Below are 19983 nucleotides of genomic sequence, written 5' to 3' on the forward strand. Positions count from 1 at the left end.
CGCACGCACACGCAACTTGCAACTTGTTGTATCTTAAATAAATAAACCTGCATGAATTAAATAAAGCTGTAGCCTACCCTGTCTGTTTCTCCTCTCGCTTCGCTTCCCCCCTGCCCGCCTCATCCCCCCCCCCCCCCGCACGCACGCACGCACATATCGCAATTTGCAAGCAACTGTCACTGTGTGTTGTTAGTTGTATATTAAATTATTAAAGTATTTTTAATTTAATATACAACAAGATATATTAGTGAACGAAAACCTGAACCTGTGAACCATGAATTAAATAACAAATAGGCACACACACGCTGCTGTTTTGCATAGGTGCTCCTCCTGTCCTGTCTGTCTCTCTCTATCACTGTGGTCCGTCCGTGACACCGTGATCAACTGACCAGCACGTTCGACAGACTATTTAAATTGCCTCGCAGTCGCTGCAGTGGTTGGGCTGTCAACTGTCAAATCAATTATATGAATATTGCAGCCAAAACCGTAGCCTCATGTGGCATGCACTGGACAGTGGTGGTGGTGTGACTGGTGGTGGTGGGCTGCAGGCTGGGTTAGCCTATACTATCTCCGATGCGTTCCCACTTGCGCTGTCACGGCACATTTGGCATTCGAGCGACGCGTCAGGTTTATTAAACGAGGAGGAGATTGCACATACTGTAACTCCAGAAAGACATCGGTCTGCTGTAGATTAGGCTACAGTAGGCTATACCCATGTTGGGACTCTCCGCAGCTCGTCCCGTCCAGAGAAGGCTCTGGTCCCGTCATGGAAATATTTCAGCACAGACAACCCAAATCCTCGCATGTATGCGCTCATCATGCAAAACACTGTTCAAATGGCTTACGCATCTAACTTGCAACATTGTTTTTAATTGCTTGTAAAGTTGGAAATCTCCTACCAATTTCATATGACACAAAGACACATCGTTGATGTATTCCTTTACTTTTTCTTTTTTTTTCTTCTTTGTTATATGTAGCCCATACCTATAGTTTTATATAAACATTTTAGGAGTGAATACATATGTTTCGATGCCTGTGACAGCCTCTCAGCTGGTCAAACAATGCTGCTCCGCTGTTCTACGACAGAAAAACCAGTGAGGACAAAGCGTACGACAGCTCCCGACCAGACGTGATTTTTGTCTTGGCACAAGTTCAAATTCATGCTTTGGCGCAAATGATAAATGACGAAAGTTGCGGTAATTTCGGCGTACACCCATATTTTGGCGTACGCACGGTTGATAAATGAGGGCCAAGATCTGAACACAGCTTCTGAACCATTCCTTAACTCCATAGTCACTGAACTAAATACTGGACCAAATCATCACAAGGCACACAATATTTACAAGATATTCATAGTAAAATGGCTTCTTTTAGCGAGACAAATCAGGAGAAAATCTACTTGGTTAATGACATTTCTTTATCCCAGCAACAAACTCTCGCGAGATTTGAGATGAGTCCGGAAGCCTATCTCTGTCCATCTGCAATTTCACGGACAACACATAGGGGGCTCTGACCCCATATTTAAGATGATAATATGTGAATATTATAATGTGAAATGAATGGACATAAAACGATTAGAAATTATCCTTATGTGCCCAAATTAGAGCTGGCATACTTGGTTTGCATATTGAGACAGGCAGATATGTAGGCACGGTTGAGGAGGATAGATTATGTAGTCTGTGTGATCTAAAGGAAATTGAAAATGAAAAGCATTTAGTTTTTTATTGTCCATTCTACAACTCTATTAGGGAGATACTTTTTAATGAGATAGATTCAAATCATGAATTTATATTGTTGGAGGACTTCGAGAAACTAAAACAACTATTTCAAAAGTACACCTTGTCAGTTGTTTTCAATGTACTTTGTTAAATTACTTGTCAGTGTTGTTGTCTTCTTCTTCTATCGGGTTTCATGGCGGTTGGCAAACCTAAATGGTGCATTACCGCCACCTACTAGACTGAGTGTGGAAACAGTGTTGTTGTCAGGGGGGAGGGTGGAGGTCGGGGAGAAGCAAACCACGCCTACTATATTTAGGAGACCATTTGTAGGCTTTGTGTACCATTTCACCTCTAGTGGCTCCAATGAAGTTGGCCCATCTTCATACATATAAACCATCTTTGGTACTATGTGCCTTTTAGAAGATCATCTTTTCCAGTCTGCCAGTTCAGTCACTTTGCTGGGAGCTGTTGTTTTCCTGTTTGTTCTCTACCTCCTCTCCTCCAGCACCCAGGAACAAAGGAAGGAACCTCCAGGACCCAGGCCTCTGCCTCTGATTGGAAACTTACTGCAGCTGGATCTCAGTAGTCTACACACCTCCCTTTGTTATGTAAGATTGTGTTAACCATATGTATGTGTTCCTTTGTTTCATTCTGTCTGTGACAAGCAAAAACACCTGTAAATGAACATAATTTATGATGAAATGAGTGTGTTAAAACATATTTAGTTAGACTTGCACTCTGTGTGTGAACATTTTTCCAGAGAATTTCTGAAATTTAAAAACAAAATCTAAGAAATTCTCACTCGCAAAAAAACAGAAAAGAAAGTTTAAAAACTTGTGAAATTAGCAGATCTACAAGCTCCGAACGCATCGCAGCATGTTGTGAACTTCCAGATCTGCTATTTTCACTAGTTTGGGTCCCGGGGAGACATCCAATGTACTCTTCTGGGGCTCGAGCTAAAACGTTTGGAAACCACTGCTGTAGAGCATATTTTACACATCTCACACTTTGTCTCTATAGCTGTCCAAGAAATATGGACCAGTGTTCACAATCCACCTTGGACATAAGAAAGTAGTGGTCCTGGCAGGATACAAGACGGTCAAACAGGCTCTGGTCAACTATGCTGAGGAGTTTGGAGACAGAGAGATCACTCCTGTATTCTATGACTTCAGTAAAGGGCATGGTAAAGTTCTGTATGTTTTGTGTAGCTCAGTTCATTTGTCACATCTTTTATGTCTTGGACAAGGTTATTTATTGTGTGTGTGCGTGCGTGTACATAGGCATAATTTTGTCCAATGGTGAGTCCTGGAAAGAGATGAGGCGCTTTGCCTTGACTAACCTGAGAGACTTTGGCATGGGAAAGAGGATGAGTGAAGAGAACATCATACAGGAATGTCATTACCTGATTGACACAATTGAAAAACATGAAGGTAACCATAATAATGCCACATAAAAATAAATGTTCATTTCAAAATAAATATAATACATAAGTTGACCTAATATGGATTCTGTTTGAATGAATGAATGAATGAATGAATAGTTTCTTTCGGTACTTACATTTTCATGTTTACAAGACAGTTGTGTTATAAAATCAGTTGTGTTATTTGTCACAGGCAAAGCCTTTGATTCAACCCAGGCAGTGAATTACGCAGCGTCCAATGTTCTATCAGCCATTGTCTATGGAGACAGGTTTGAATACACTGATCCTGTGTTCCAAGCAATGGTTAATGAAAACAATGAACTTATGCATCTTACAGGATCAGCTGCCATTCAGGTGTAGTACAATTTGTTATTATAGTCTTTAATCTGTATTAATTTAGTCATTATGTCATGGAAACCATGGTGTAACCCTAACTTTAAAATGTCATTATTTGCATTACAGGTGTACAATGTCTTTCCCTGGCTCGGCCCTTGGATGAAAACCTGGAGGCTCCTGATGAAGATTATTGAAAACAACAGAGAGGAGATAAGCAGACTAATTAGGGGTCTGAAGGAAACTCTGAACCCTCAAATGCTCAGAGGCTTTATAGATTCATTCCTGATGCGGAAGAAGGGTTTGGAGGTAAAATACAGATTCTAGTAGTGCTCTTACGCTACTATTGTACCCATCAACGCGTCTTACTAATGTTTACTTTGTCACCTGTCTGTTGATTTTAGGACTCTGGAATCATGGATTCACATTATCATGATGACAACCTGGTCTACAGTGTGATGCATTTGTTTGCAGCTGGAACTGATACTACAGGAAATACAATTAGATGGGGTCTGCTGTTGATGGCCAAGTACCCTCATATTCAAGGTAGACTATGACATTACTATGACATATCTGATGACAGATATGAGCCGACAAATACTATAGCTTTTATAGCTCTATAGCTTTCTACTATAGCTTTCTCTGGTGAAATTCTATTTAAAGTGCTTATGAGACTAGGATTATTGTAATGCTTATTCCTTTCCCGTTTTCCCAGATGAGGTTCAGGAAGAGCTTAGCAGGGTGACTGGAAGTCGTCAGGTGCTTGTTGAGGACAGGAAGAACCTACCCTACACTGATGCTGTTATCCATGAGATCCAGAGAGTAGCCAACGTTGTTCCTCTGTCAATTCCTCACATCACTAGCCAAGATGTCACCTTCCAGGGCTATTTCATCAAGAAGGTAAATTACTTTTAAATTACTGTGTGTGTGTGTGTGTGTGTGTGTGTGTGTGTGTGTGTGTGTGTGTGTGTGTGTGTGTGTGTGTGTGTGTGTGTGTGTGTGTGTGTGTGTGTGTGTGTGTGTGTGTGTGTGTGTGTGTGTGTGTGTGTGTGTGTGTGTGTGTGTGTGTGTGTGTGTGTGTGTGTGTGTGTGTGTGTGTGTGTGTGTGTGTGTGTGTGTGTGTGTGTGTGTGTGTGTGTGTGGGGTCATCATGTAATAGACCTGTTCTCTTTGGGAACAGGGAACTCCTGTGATTCCTCTACTTACTTCTGTCCTGAATGATGAGACTGAATGGGAAAGTCCACACATGTTTAACCCCAATAATTTTCGGGGTAAAGATGGTCAGTTTGTCAAGAGAGATGCCTTCATGCCCTTTTCTGCAGGTAAATGTTTGAGTATTTTTCAGTAGGCCTATTGGATGTGCACAATTTTACCAGGCATATTGTAATTATCTCCGCCAAGCCGACATGCAGAGATTATGTTATCCTGTTATCTCTCCCCCCGTCTGCATATCCGTCTGTGTACAGCTAATCTTGGACTTATTGGTGGGAAACCTTACATGCACACTTAACTTACAGTAGGCCACCAAGGCAACCCAACCTGTTGTAGATCTGCATTCTGAGGAGCGATGTTTTTCTAGTTTCTTTCTCAGTTCAACCACAGTTCAAACTGTTGCATAACTTCTTTTTTCAGGTCGTAGAGCATGTCCAGGAGAGAGCCTGGCCAAGATGGAGGTCTTCCTCTTCCTCACCTCTCTCCTGAAGCGCTTTCGTTTTACTCCTCCACCTGGGGTAACAGAGGATGAACTGGATCTGACGCCAGTTGAAGGTTTCACCCTCAACCCTTCACCTCATCAGCTGTGTGCTGTCAGTCGACTCTAAATAGAAGGATAGTTCTTGTAGAATATTTATATTGTGTTCCATTATTGCATTCCTCCACCCATAAGGTCCGTCTGGTATGCCGACAGTAAGGTTAGCATTGTACATCGTGAGGGCAACCTTGCACATCATCATGCTACGTTCCTATGTCGCATATCTTCATATCTTGCTGTCTCATTTCTATGATCCAGCACTATAAATATTCCCTGTTTGTGCAATAAACTTTGTGAACCAATAGTGCGATTCTGCCTACTGTGTCTCATTGAGTACCACAGACGAATAACAGTCTAAGTCCACACTATTGATCCATAATATATAAATGATAGATAAGGGTTCAGGACACCGAGGCCTTTTCGTGGAGGGGTCAGTCTGAAATTTGGACTTAGACTGTTTTTCGTCTGTGGTACTCAGTCATTTGTTCTCCCGGGCCCGTCTCCGTACCAACAGAGGTACTTCAACTGGACCGTCACACACCACCCAGCCTACACACACTACCAGCCTGTTGGAGCCAGACCAAGGGTCCATTTAGAGATCACAACAATGATATGCCAAAAATAGGCATCACAGGGTTATAGATTGTCCAATCTGTATGCTAGAGTATGTTAATACAATACAACTTATACAATTGGGGTGGTGGTATTTTGACTCCCTGCTCTTCTATTGAGATATTTGGATCATGTCAAAGTTCATGTCTCACACACACAAGATCTGACACAAATTGACTTGATGTTCAAGATAAAAAATGTATCCTGAGCATTGTGAGCAAGCGCAGGCCGGCCCTCTATTAGCTCAATGGTAAAAATGGCAGGAAACCAGGTTCAAATCCAGGGTCGAAGAGGAAAGTCATATAGTTATGCTTTAAGCACACTAGCAACTAATTACATTGTTGGTATGTTTCAGTCGGTGCTGTGTGCCAGAATGGACAGCTCTTTTCCACTACTCAAATGAAACTCACCCAAAATTAAGGTTATTACCTCCAGTTGCATGCGTGGCTTAGGCCTTGTCATTATGACCTTTATCTGCTTGACCCAACACAAACATTGTGAATCATTAATCTACATAAACTACTTTATCAGAGACTGACGACTGTGCACAATTCTATTGCTATCCATTCTGTTCTTGTCCTTGTGTGTATTAAACTTCAGAACTTGTCGTTTAATACTACTGCCTGTTATAATTAGTCCATGCACAGTACATCTTAGTCTATGTACTTGAACTTGAGATACAGTGTACTTGATATGTATTGTGTACTGCCTGAACTGTAGCTTACTTTATAGATAGGCTACGAGAGACATCTCAGCGGCAGCAAGGTCAGCCTTGCTGCAGTAGGTACGTTATTTTGTCTCATATCTTATTGTCACGTCATTATGATCCAGAACTATATATGTTCCCTGTTATGTAATAAACTTTGTGAACCTTTAGCGTGATACTGTCTCGTGTCGCGTTATTGTTCTCCCGGGCCCGCCGCCGCAGCCGCCGTACCGAAGGAATACTTCATTATCACACACCACCCAGCCTGCACACACTACCTGTCTGTCAGAACCAGACGAGGGTCCAGTAATTAGAGTTTACAACACTGCCTGGTGTCGTATTGTACAAAAGGAGTTACTTGTGTTTAGGAAAGAGGAAGCACAATTGCCAGCTCAGGGACGAAAGTTGAGTTTGTTGAGTACTATGTGCCTTTTAGAAGATCATCTTTTCCAGTCTCCCAGTTCAGTCACTTTGCTGGGAGCTGTTGTTTTCCTGTTTGTTCTCTACCTCCTCTCCTCCAGCACCCAGGAACAAAGGAAGGAACCTCCAGGACCCAGGCCTCTGCCTCTGCTTGGAAACCTACTGCAGCTGGATCTCAGTAGTCTACACACCTCCCTTTGTTATGTAAGATTGTGTTAACCATATGTATGTGTTCCTTTGTTTCATTCTGTCTGTGACAAGCAAAAACACCTGTAAATGAACATCATTTATGATGAAATGCGTGTCTTAAAACATATTTAGTTAGACTTGCACTCTGTGTGTAGAGCACTGTTTCCCAAACATTTTTCCAGAGAATTTCTGAAATTAAAAAATATATATAAGAAATTCTCACTCGCAAAAAAAAGGAAAAAAAGTTTAAAAACTTGTGAAATTAGCAGATCTACAAGCTCCGAACGCATCGCAGCAGGTTGTGAACTTGCAGATCTGCTATTTTCACTAGTTTGGGTCGCGGAGAGACATCCAATGTACTCTTCTGGGGCTCGAGCTAAAACGTTTGGAAAACACTGCTGTAGAGCATAATTTTACACATCTCACACTTTGTCTCTATAGCTGTCCAAGAAATATGGACCAGTGTTCACAATCCACCTTGGTCATAAGAAAATAGTGGTCCTGGCAGGATACAAGACGGTCAAACAGGCTCTGGTCAACTATGCTGAGGAGTTTGGAGACAGAGAGATCACTCCTGTATTCTATGACATGAATAAAGGACATGGTAAAGTTCTGTATGTTTTGTGTAGCTCAGTTCATTTGTCACGTCTTTTATGTCGTGGACAAGGTTATTTAGTGTGTGTGTGTGCGTGTGCGTGTGCGTGTGTGTGCGTGCGTGCGTGCGTGCGTGCGTGCGTGGGAAAGAGGATGAGTGAAGAGAACATCATACAGGAATGTCATTACCTGATTGACACAATTGAAAAACATGAAGGTAACCAAATCTGTACTGTTGTGGAAATACATAAGTTGACCTAATATGGATTCTGTTTGAATGAATGAATGAATGAATAGTTTATTTCGGTACTTACATTTTCATGTTTACAAGACAGTTGTGTTATAAGATCAGTTGTGTTATTTGTCACAGGCAAAGCCTTTGATTCAACCCAGGCAGTGAATTACGCAGCGTCCAATGTTATATCAGCCATTGTCTATGGAGACAGGTTTGAATACACTGATCCTGTGTTCCAAGCAATGGTTAATGAAGACAATGAATTTATGCGTCTTACAGGATCAGCTGCCATTCAGGTGTAGTACAATTTGTTATTATAGTCTTTAATCTGTATTCATTTAGTCATTATGTCATGGAAACCATGGTGTAACCCTAACTTTAAAATGTCATTATTTGCATTTACATTACAGTCGAGACTGGCTCAGGAGGTAGAGCAGGTCGTCCAATGATCCATGGATCATTGGACGGCGGTTCGAATCCCGGCTCCTCCTGTCTACATGTCGAAGTGTCCTTGGGCAAGACACTGAACCCCAAATTGCTCCCGATGTGCTGGTTGGTACCTTGCATGGCTTCCGCCGCAATCGGTGTTTGAATGTGTGTGTGAATGGGTGAATGTAATGCACAATCTATGTAAAGCGCCTTGGATAAAGGCACTATATAAATGCACCATTTACCATTTACCAGGTGTACAATGTCTTTCCCTGGCTGGGCCTTTGGATGAAAACCTGGAGGCTCCTGATAAAGATTATTGAAAACAACAGAGAGGAGACAAGAAGACTAATTAGGGGTCTGAAAGAAACTCTGAACCCTCAAATGCTCAGAGGCTTTATAGATTCATTCCTGATGCGGAAGAAGGGTTTGGAGGTAAAATATAAATTCTAGTAGTGCTCTTACGCTACTATTGTACGGTACCCATCAACGCTTCTTACTAATGTTTACTTTGTCACCTGTCTGTTGATTTTAGGACTCTGGAATCATGGATTCACATTATCATGATGACAACCTGGTCTACAGTGTGATGAATTTGTTTGGAGCTGGAACTGATACTACAGGAAATACAATTAGATGTGGTCTGCTGTTGATGGCCAAGTACCCTCATATTCAAGGTAGACTATGATATTACTATGAAACATCTGATGACAGATATGAGCCGACAAATACTATAGCTTTCTCTATAGCTCTATAGCTTTCTATTTAAAATATGTGAAATTCTATTTAAAGTTCTTATGAGACTGTAGGATCATTCCTTATTCCTTTCCCTATTTCTCAGATGAGGTTCAGGAAGAGCTTAGCAGGGTAATTGAAAATCGCCAGGTGCTTGTGGAGGACAGGAAGAACCTACCCTACACTGATGCTGTTATCCATGAGATCCAGAGAGTAGCCAACGTTGTTCCTCTGTCAATTCCTCACATCACTAGCCAAGATGTCACCTTCCAGGGCTATTTCATCAAGAAGGTAAATTCAAAATATTTTCTGTTTCTAAATAAACATGTTCCTCTGAAAATGGTGGTCATTGTTTTGGGGGTTTATGTAATAGACCTGTTCTCTTTGGGAACAGGGAACTCCTGTGATTCCTCTACTCGCTTCTGTCCTGAATGATGAGACTGAATGGGAAAGCCCACACACATTTAACCCCAACCATTTTCTGGATCAAGAGGGTCGTTTTGTCAAGAGAGATGCCTTCATGCCCTTTTCTGCAGGTATTGCATTGTTATACAGTTTTTAAATGTTTTAATTTTGTTTGTAGTGATGTTGCAATATTGTAATTATAATTGCAATTTCCTTTTCAGTTCAACCACAGTTTTAGAACAACGTCTTGTTTCAGGTCGTAGGGCATGTCCAGGAGAGAGCCTGGCCAAGATGGAGGTCTTCCTCTTCCTCACCTCTCTCCTGCAGCGCTTTCGTTTCACTCCTCCACCTGGGGTAACAGAGGATCAACTGGATCTGACGGCAACTGTCGGTTTCACCCGCCACCCTTCACCTCATCAGCTGTGTGCTGTCAGTCGCCTCTAAATAGATGGATAGTTATTGCAGAATATTTTCCATGTGTTCTATTATTGCATTGCTCATGAACAAGAACTTTGATGATACACCTACACTATCCATAATGGATAGTGTAGGGAAAGGGACTTCAACCAATGGTCAACACCATCACTCATGTACAGTATTAGTGTTGGTGTAATTTATAGTAGTATGCTCAAAGGCTGATTGAAAGGTATAGGAAATAATAGAATTAGAAGAAAACTACAGTTGTCACTATTTGTACAGTAGACCTATAATTAAAAAACATTCACTCAAGCAACTAAGGAATGGAAGTGATACCCACAGCCATATTTTTAAATATTTGTATGTACATTTGAATATGCATGTACCTAATAAAGTGGTATCTATTTATGTGTTTCTTAAAAAGTTTTTCATTACTGTATTTGATGATCATAAAGAGATGTCAATAGTTATTGCATTAATTTATTCAACTGCTACAGTTCGTCAGCTCTTAAAGCTGCAGTCCATAGAAATAGATCATTACATTTGAACCTTCATGCAAAATCACTTGTCAACCACTAGGTGCCCTACCTGACCACACAACCATCACAGTTTTTTTATCACAGTATTCACTGATATATCGTTAACAACAGTTGATGATAAAATAGTTTATTATATAACTAAAATACTCCACTAAACACTATAATTATGAATTCTAATACGTAATGTTTGACGATGTGAAATGGGAAGCGCTGAGTGGAGGTAGCCTCAGTCACAGCCCGGGATCAAGGTAGCCAAGCAAGTTGCAACTCTTAATGTACGTACAGTAGGCCTATATCAGCTACAGTGAAGAGTTTACTGTATCATGACGACAGATTGGAACCTCTTTGCAGATGGAACGGTTACTACAGAAAATACAATTAGTTATATATTGCTGACCCACCCAAGTAAGCTTCAGACATCAATAAACAACACCTGTATATTATGGTTCAATAGACTTTTACTAGTGTTTCTTTGTAATATTATGTGCATTATACTTTAATCAACCAGTCAAATAAAATGGCGTACATTAACAATAATGTAATGAGTGAAGTTATACTGTAGTATTGTTTCTCCTACATCCTGTTGATGAAGTCTCCTCCAAAGTCAATCATCTGTCTCAGGGCTGTCAGTATCAGTACATCCATGTCATCATTCAGGATGATTTCATCATGATAGTTCTTCACAGGAAGTATGCAGTTCATTGGAATACCCACTTTGGTACTGATTTCCTCCATCTATAGGTTGAGATTAAATTGCATTTAATATTGAACTGAAATGAGTGAACAACATTTCTATAAATTGTCCAGTCGGATCACCTTTTCCTTTATGTACTTGCTCTTGTAGACACTTTGTATGTCTCCCTTCACCAAATCGCAGGCCATATCAATCTTGGTGAGAATGCACATTTGGGGAATACCTGTCAAACGTGCATAAACCTACTTAGCCCAACAAGTGGATATTGTTTGTTGTTTAATGACAATCACAGTGAGACGGAAACATTTCTATAATAGAGTAATTGTATCTAATACTATTGGGATTTTCAAAAGAGAACAAACTATTCAAATTAAAACCAATAATAAAAAATAACGTTTAATAAAAAATAAAAAAAAGCAGATACACAAGCTCACAATGCCAGGTTTGCTGAACTTTGCTTTTACCTATGTCCCTGGCTGCCAGTCTGATTTTCCTCATCTTTTCTACGTGTTCTTTGGGAAACACATCTTTGTCAGCAGATAAGACATAAACCAGAACATGAGCTTTGTCCTCTGAAGTGGGGAAATGGTTGTAGCCAGCATCACCATTTGACAACTGTGATTCATTATTGAACTGGATAAGAATGTAGAAATCTCATTAAAACATTGATAAATAATTTATCTGTTTTCATGAAATAGTATTGCACTGTTATAATCTGCATTAATACATCCTTTTTAACTGTCATTTAACTGACATTTTACCTCATAACCTTCATTCACATGGCCCTTCATAGCAGATATAACATCCTCTTCAAAAACCCCTTTGTCACATTCAAGACCCATGATGTCATTGAACATGAAGTTCATGTTATGGGTTTTATGAGTTTGATACTGTAAAAGCAAACAGATCTATTAGTCACTGATTTCTATGCTATTCAAATGTAGCAAATTGAGCCTTGTAGTAACATTATACTATCAGAATATATATAAAAAATCACACCCGTGTGAACTGAGTGGTGTAAGGTCTTATATAGCCTGTCTGACGTAATGAAATCATGTCTGACGTAATGAAATCACACCCGGGTGAACAGGGTGAACATAGCAACCATGCTCATTTTTTCTGCACAGACTAACAAAGCCAGTTGTAGGAGTGGTTTAGAACAGGGTGAACATAGCAACCATGCTCATTTTTTCTGCACAGACTAACAAAGCCAGTTGTAGGAGTGGTTTACACCACTCAAAAATGTTATAGGCTACTGATAGAAATAGTATACAGTAGCCAGGAATACTAACTTTAGTATATACAATGCAGATGTTTCAAGTGCCATTTCTACAAAGTTGCCAGTGGCACAGAGGTAGCCTGGCATATACTATCAGCGTCTGGAATCTCTGTGTGGAACCTGCATGATAAATCCGCCCCATATTTGCATACTGGGCCCTGATTGGTGCCACACAACTTCAGGGGCAAGGAAATCCAATCACAACCGAGCTGGGCCAGACCAACATACTGCCGAGGGCTATACTGTATGTATTTTGGCAGATTCGTCTGGCAAAGGAATAGGACTGTGTTCCACTAAAATTGCTACTGAAATTTTAAGTAGATCTGTAACAGCGGACATTTTCACTGTACAATGTGCAAATTTAAATTTAAAAAAATCCATTTGCACCCCTTTTGCTATATGCATTTGGTAGGCCTAGCTCCTAGTGCTGGCTGGTCTGTGCACTAGAGTACTTGGCACGGTTGGCAGACTATGGTGTAAAGTACAAAGTAACACATTACAGTATCCTCATATACATTGTATAACATACAGCATTAAGCAAGCATATACAGTATATACATGAAGTAAACAACTGATTACTTTCACTAGTAGATGTATATTGGATATATAAAAATATATTAGGCCTACATACTTTTATGGTGAAACTTTCACCACCAACATTATCTGCCAGTGCATCAGTGGTCATCCTCCCCCGTTCGATGTTGTTGACAGAGTTGATGAAACTGGACTTGCCAGCTCCTACTGGTCCATGGAGCAAAATCCTGATGTTTTTCATGTTCTCATTTTCAGGGTGGTATTTCTTCACATAGTTCAGATCTATTTCTTTTTGTTCCTTTCTGTTCAGCAAATAAAATAGGCTACTTAAAGACTTACATTTCTAAGCAATGAAGACAAAATGAATGTTGAATATAGACTCATTTCTAGACGTTCCAGACAATAGAGGGCTTATATCAGATTATTGATACATTTTCACATTCATATGCATTCATATTCATTCAAACTTTTTCATTCTTTACAGCTTTATTTACAAAAATGTAAGTGAATTAAACAAATGTTTTGTGCAGTTCAATGACATCACAGTGAATTGTTCATAATTACAAAATACTAGAGTATGTAATATCTATATCAGTGTATCCTGCAGGGTATTCCATGAGATAGAGACACAAATAAAGTCAAAGGCAGATCTACCAAGTCCAGCACAAACTCCAGCCACTTAATTACTGTACGTGTGACCCATGAATTATTTCATCTTGTACGATAGGGTCCAGAGGTCCATTTCAATATTCACCAGATATGGACAATCTCTATAAATATATGCCAAAAGTGTGACCATGCACTATTTCTTATCTAATGTTTGAATTTTCTTACCCCCACTTGGAATCTCTCCATGGCTCTTCAACTGACAGAGAGAGAGCACATGATTACAAAGACAATATAGGCCTAATTAACTAAAATAGCTTCATTAACAGACTTTGTCAAACATTATGTTTTATATTAACTTCTCTAATAACGGAAACTTCTGCAATTTTACTTACAAGCAGGGGGTTCCGTTTTTGATCCTGCACTTCCCATTACTGTAACATAAGCTATGGTCAAAATCAAAAGAAAATAAATTTAAAAATCCTCTCTGAGTCTGATGAAGGATGTAGCTATATGACTGACACATGCTGGCGTGTTTTAAATTATGTTCTACTGTGAAGTAGTGTCTTATTGGACAGGATTTTCCTAAAAGAAAATGAATGTAGTCAATCTCTACTATATTGAGATATGATACGATTTACATAATCTATAATACATTGTATGTCTTTAAAACATGTAAAAAGCCAATTTACTGAAAGAAAAAAAGAAGGAAAAGAGTTCACTAACAAAACATCACTAATGCTGTTTAACCAGTAGGGTTAAATTCAAAGCGTTACCTGGCTTGTAGGCTATACCATTTTACTGCACACAACAATACATAATAATAATAATATCATTACCATACCAATGGATAGTTAAAAGAAAACCTGTACCTCTTCTGTCCAAGAATTGTAAGTTCGTTGAAGTTTCAAATGGCAAAATACACTTTCATTTGTATTGCTGTAGTTCCCCTGTCAAGGTGCATGTACTTTGTAAGAACGACTGATATAACTGAGGTTAATGTCTTACCAAGGTGCCTTTTATAGCTGGCTATCATACTGTTATAGCAAGCATACAGCTTACAGTGCAAAGTACAAACATATCAGTTGAATTCAACCAATTGAGTGGGGATTTCAGCCATGATTTGGTCCCCCCCCCCCCCCCCATTTGATTTCATTCAGATATCTTGACAGTGGCTTGAGTGGGGAGAAGTAGGCTATACAGTATATTATGAAAAGTATAATGAAAGATGAATCTGTATTTTAAAAATCACACCCGTGTGAAGTGAGGGACGCTAATATATTAAAGTCTAACTCATGTTGATTAGGTGATGTATGGTGATGTAAAACAAACGGTCCCAACACAAACGCAATTAACAATAAAGAGACAATATGACGTAATGAAATGTCCCTTCATTGTCAATGGCGTTTACAAAACAAACATTGAACTAAATAAAGACAAACATTAAACCTGTATATAGGAGGGGCTCAAAAAACAAGAATTGATGAACATCAATTAATTACCAGCTGCCTTATTACAGCATATCTGCAGAATTGTGCTATGAAATGTAAATATCTCTGTCTTAGCAGTACTACTATTTTGCTGACAGAGGGAGCAAGAGTGCTGCTTCAGTGGTTGCTTACCAGGCTTCCAAGTCCAAGGTGTTGAATATCAACTACTTTAAGACATGGTAGGTGAAATCATGATTTTTCCTTTTTTTGCTATTTTGCTTCCTAAACATGTTTTCTTCCAAACTAAAGAAAAATAAACATTCAAAACACAGAGTTAGATGTTTATTTTAGTAGTTTATTTTAGCCAATGACAGCTCGTTATGCTGGGTGAAAATCCACCCTCTCAATTTTCATGATTGGTTGTTGGTACAAAGGAAGTGACCATATTTGGATTAAACCACAGTCAGCTCGAGGTCCAGACCTTTCCAATGATATATGGCATTATATGTTGTTGCCAAGATTTGGATGAGATATTTTGTCTCAAAATAGTGGCTTCAAATAAAACGTTTTGGAATTTTACAATACAATTCTTTAAAGGCCGTTTACTCAAAATGAGTTTTCCTCATACCTGGGACAAAGAATCTCCACTTCAGTTGCACTCACATACACCACACTTTCCAGTCTTATTCATAACTATATTCTGCAGATATTTACAGATGGGTTTGTTGATATATCATCTCACAGCCTGATTTACATCACATTTTATACCTAAAAACATGCCGAAAATTGGGTTTTGTATGCCTGTTGACACTATTTTCTGATTTGTGGAGTGATAATTAGAGATATCTAAAATCCCTTCTGTAATTTTCTTTGTCTCTAATATGTCAACAAAATGAAACAATCATTTTGAACCTGGCTTTATCCGATCTTCAGATTTATCGTCCCGAAATGTATGCAAATTAGCGCATATAATTCCTAATTTGCATATTTAAACATAATTTCAGAAAACTTGTAATACAAAGAATCTTAGTTTTAATATAAGTAATCAACTGGAGAAGTTTCATTGTGATAGCTATTAGTTAACTTTTTTTTCCCTATTCACCTACCATGTCTCACCTTAACTCCAAGTATGTACTTGATGTTTGCATATTTCTTAGCGGACATGTTGTAATGGACACCCATTCAATTTCAGAACATAATTTTAGACAATCAAAAAGTTACAAATAACCATGGTTGTTTGGAAAATGGGAAAAATAAACTGCACTCTGTCGAGTGCCTACTTGCTTGTTGCATATGGCCTACTTGTGTCTGACACTATTTTGAGATCTGTTGAAGAACATGAAGGTAATTCTATTTAAGCATTTCAAATTCATTCTTTCGTTACGTAATTAACAACAATCAATTACATAATGTTGTAATTAATACGGATGAGTGACGGCTTTCGATGGTGACGTATATGTCGATCAGTGTCGGGTGGATTAAAGGAAATGCCTCTATGTACCGGGGCGACTGTGGCTCAAGAGGTAGAGCAGGTCGTCCAATGATCCATGGGTCGGTGGTTCGAATCCCGGCTCCTCCTGTCTACATGTCGAAGTGTCCTTGGGCAAGACACTGAACCCCAAATTGCTCCCGATGTGCATCAAAGTAAATCATGTAATCTACAGAGAGGAAGAAATAAGATATTTCTTTAGATGTTTTTTTAATATTGGCAAGGATAATGAGGATTTAAGTGAAGCATCTAGGGAATTCTATAGACGAGGGCCTCTAAATTTGATGAAAGATTGATGTTTGGAAGTGCGACAATAGGGTAATTCAAAATCATCTCTTTGCTTTGTGGGGTAGGAGTGAATGTCAGAAGTAACACGAAAAAATTGTGAAAAGAAGAGGGAATGTCTTGTTTGCATTTTTTGAATTTAAACGTTTACTTTGTCAATTAAATGGGTAATAGTGAATATTTAATAAAGAGCGGGGCAGACGGCTCATACCGATTTTCATTACACAAATATAATGGATTTGCATGAATCTCTGTTCTTGTCAAATTTCAGACAAACTGAATAAGTTCAATTGCACAGTCAAAACCCTTCTGGAACCCAAAGAGAGAGTGTGTGTGCGCGTGCGTGCATGCATGCGGGGCCAATAGAGCCCTGTTTTTCAATAGTGCAACGGATAATAGGGTTTCAAATTGTTTCAATTGGTCAGCCAAATTGGTTGATATTGCACTAATTGTTCTATCTATTCTCGAGGCAATTGTTTTTCTCCCAAAGCCGCAAACACAAAGCCTTTGATACAAAAGGTCAGTCTGTCCAAAAACGTATAGACTGGGTCCGTTTCCCAAAAATATGAACCCGAAGGCAAATCGTGTTAATTTATTACATGTTTTCTAGGGGTATTAAGGTCTGCTGAATCCAAATCTGCTGTATGTATAACTCAAAAATGGCCGCTAAGCCCTCAAAATGGACCATTTAAAGATGGCGGCCACCACTGTGCTGAAACATAATAAAACTAGAAAAAGTGCCCTTCCGGGCACAGGTCTCCACCAGGAGGATAGGAGTGTGTGTGATGTTTGGCAAAACGTTTAGGAGGATGTTTTTTTTTTTTGCAACAATTTTCTTCATTTTGTTGAGGAAATGCAGAGCCAGATCACTCATAGCATCTCTGAGAATAGAATTCTGGATGAGCAGGACATGTGCAGCATTTTGTACAAAACGGGCCACTCCTGAAAACTGGAAGGCAATCTTAGCCAAATCAGCCAACAGACTCGTCTTGATCACATGACTACAGAGATCATGTGTACCGATTGCCATTTCTTCATACGCCTTTGATGGCAATTGGATGATTTGAGGCATTTTGTTCCAAAAATGTGTTTGGAAAAAATCAACCTGTTGGTGGCGCTATAACAGGCCAATGTGAAAAGGGTGGGATATATTCCTCAGCCTAGTAAGAAAAAGTGTGAAAGATTTCAGGTAAATTGCATGCTGCGTTCATGATTTGAGGCTATTGTTCAAAACGGGGCAATCTTGCAAACTGTGAAAGCCAATTATAGCCAATTAGGATGGAATATGAAATATCGGACAGATCCGACTTGAGCACATGACCATAGAGATACTGTGTAACGATTTGTGAGATTTTTGGACAGAATCTGGAGGAGTAATATCAAAAAATGTGTTTTACAAAAGTCGGCCTCCTGGTGGCGCTATAAAAGGCAGATGCGGAAAATGCAGGTCAAAGGTTTGTCCTTGGCCTCTAGGGAGTGTGCATGCAACGTTTCACGCAGATCAGTGCAGTTGTAGGTAAAAAATGTGAAAAGCTGCCTTATGGTGGCGCTATAACTGGCCGTTCTGGAAAATGTGGGGCAGAGGTTCATCGTTGGCATCCAGGGAGTGTGTGTGCAAAGTTTGGTATCGGCCGGGTTAACGGTGCCGGAGATTAGCTGTACACAGACGGACGGAAGGAAGGACGGACGGACGGACGGACACACACACACAGACGGACGGACACACACACACACGGACGGAGTGCAAAACATACTCTCTCCCCATGCCTTCGGCCTGGTGGAGACAACTATATATGTTATGATGAATAATTGCTTCAAGCCTTAATTTGTGTTTCTGACTTGTATTTGCATGCAGCAGACACATGGACTTAGTCCCAGTCATCCTCAGTGTTCTGGCAGGTGTTGCCAAGTTTCTTGCAACTGCACGCTTCAATGCACTCCATGTGTCCTTTCCTGCAGCCGCAGTGTTGACTGAGACACCCCTTTGTGCAACTGCATGACGTGATCTCCCTGCATGCTTTTGGCATTGGTGGCAGGGAAATCTTATATCTTGTATCTTAAATCTTATAAAATTAATTGAAGCTCATTGAAGCTAATTTAAGTATATTAGCATGTGTTTGCCACTAGCTATGAGTTCGGTAGTGTCATATCCCTAATATGTATGGCATGGTGTAGTACAGTTGAGTTTGGGTTTTGCACCCCAGCCTACAGACAGGAAATATGCTGAGCTGTGTATCGGACGGTTATTCTCTTGAAACCACAACTCAAGTTTGCAGACGACACCACAGTCATAAGCTTGATCACGGATGACGACGAAACAGCTTACAGGAAGGAAGTAGAAAACCTGGCACAATGGTGTCAAGAGAACAACCTGGCTCTCAACATTGAAAAAACAAAAGAGCTGATCTTTGACTACAGGAGGCCTCCCAGAGATCACTCTCCTATCCAGATCGGAGGTGCTGCAGTGGAAAGGGTCAGAGAGTTCAAATTCCTGGGAGTGCACATTACTGAGGACATCACCTGGGCAGTGCAGACAGAGCGGGTGGTGAAGAAAGCACAACAACGCCTCTTCTTTCTCAGGAAACTGAAGAAAGCTGGAATGGGTCCAAAAGTTCTAAGAGCTTTCTACAGAGGCACCACAGAGAGCATCCTGACTGGTTGCTTCACGGCCTGGTATGGCAACTGCACTGACCTAAACCGCAAAGCATTGCAAAGGGTTGTGCGGACAGCCGAACGCATCAGCAGATGTGCTCTCCCCCCTATCCAAGCCCTGTACGATGAACGCTGTGTCAGCAAAACTCGAGGAATAATGAAGGACCCAAGTCATCCCAACCGCAGTCTGTTTGAGATGCTACCACATGGGAAGCGGTTTCGCAGTCTCAAAGCCACTGGAAATAGACTGCAAAAAAGCTTCTTTCCCCGAACAATCAGATACATGAACAAACTGATAAGAACCAAAGCGTATCAGGGAAAAGGAAAACGCTAGCACCCCCCCGCACCTTCGCCCCGCACCTTTTGCCCTTTGCCCTCGCACTATTGAGCACGAAATGCACCTCTCTAAAACTATGTTGTTGTATATTTATATTGCACAAAAAATAATAATAAAATAATACTATAATAATAATAATTGTCCTACTACAAGGAAAACATGCACATGTACATAT

General features: G+C 40.0%; 2 protein-coding genes across 3 annotated transcripts; both read left to right on the plus strand.

The window, feature by feature from the left end:
- The first annotated feature begins 1996 nt into the window (after positions 1-1996).
- On the plus strand, positions 1997-5531 carry LOC306937596 (cytochrome P450 2K1-like). Of its 2 annotated transcripts, XM_079521436.1 has the most exons (9): positions 1997-2326; positions 2739-2901; positions 2999-3148; positions 3332-3492; positions 3601-3780; positions 3876-4017; positions 4187-4371; positions 4652-4793; positions 5104-5531. In XM_079521436.1, exons 1-9 carry the CDS (start codon positions 2126-2128, stop codon positions 5289-5291), a joined length of 1512 nt encoding a protein of 503 aa, XP_079377562.1. In that variant the 5' UTR covers positions 1997-2125; the 3' UTR covers positions 5292-5531. The 2 variants fall into 2 exon arrangements, with proteins under 2 accessions (XP_079377562.1, XP_079377563.1); XM_079521437.1 differs by lacking the exon at positions 4652-4793.
- Positions 5532-6921: 1390 nt separating this feature from the next.
- LOC306937030 (cytochrome P450 2K1-like) lies at positions 6922-9990 on the plus strand (the record flags this gene model as incomplete). Its single annotated transcript, XM_079520704.1, has 9 exons — positions 6922-7163; positions 7590-7724; positions 7875-7959; positions 8113-8273; positions 8662-8841; positions 8942-9083; positions 9248-9432; positions 9536-9677; positions 9803-9990. The coding sequence occupies exons 1-9, from the start codon at positions 6963-6965 to the stop codon at positions 9988-9990; spliced, it is 1419 nt and encodes a 472-aa protein (XP_079376830.1). The 5' UTR covers positions 6922-6962.
- Between the last annotated feature and the right edge of the window lie 9993 nt (positions 9991-19983).

The sequence above is a fragment of the Electrona antarctica genome (assembly GCF_951216825.1).
Source record: "Electrona antarctica genome assembly, chromosome: 14".
Classification (NCBI taxonomy): Eukaryota; Metazoa; Chordata; class Actinopteri; order Myctophiformes; family Myctophidae; genus Electrona; species Electrona antarctica.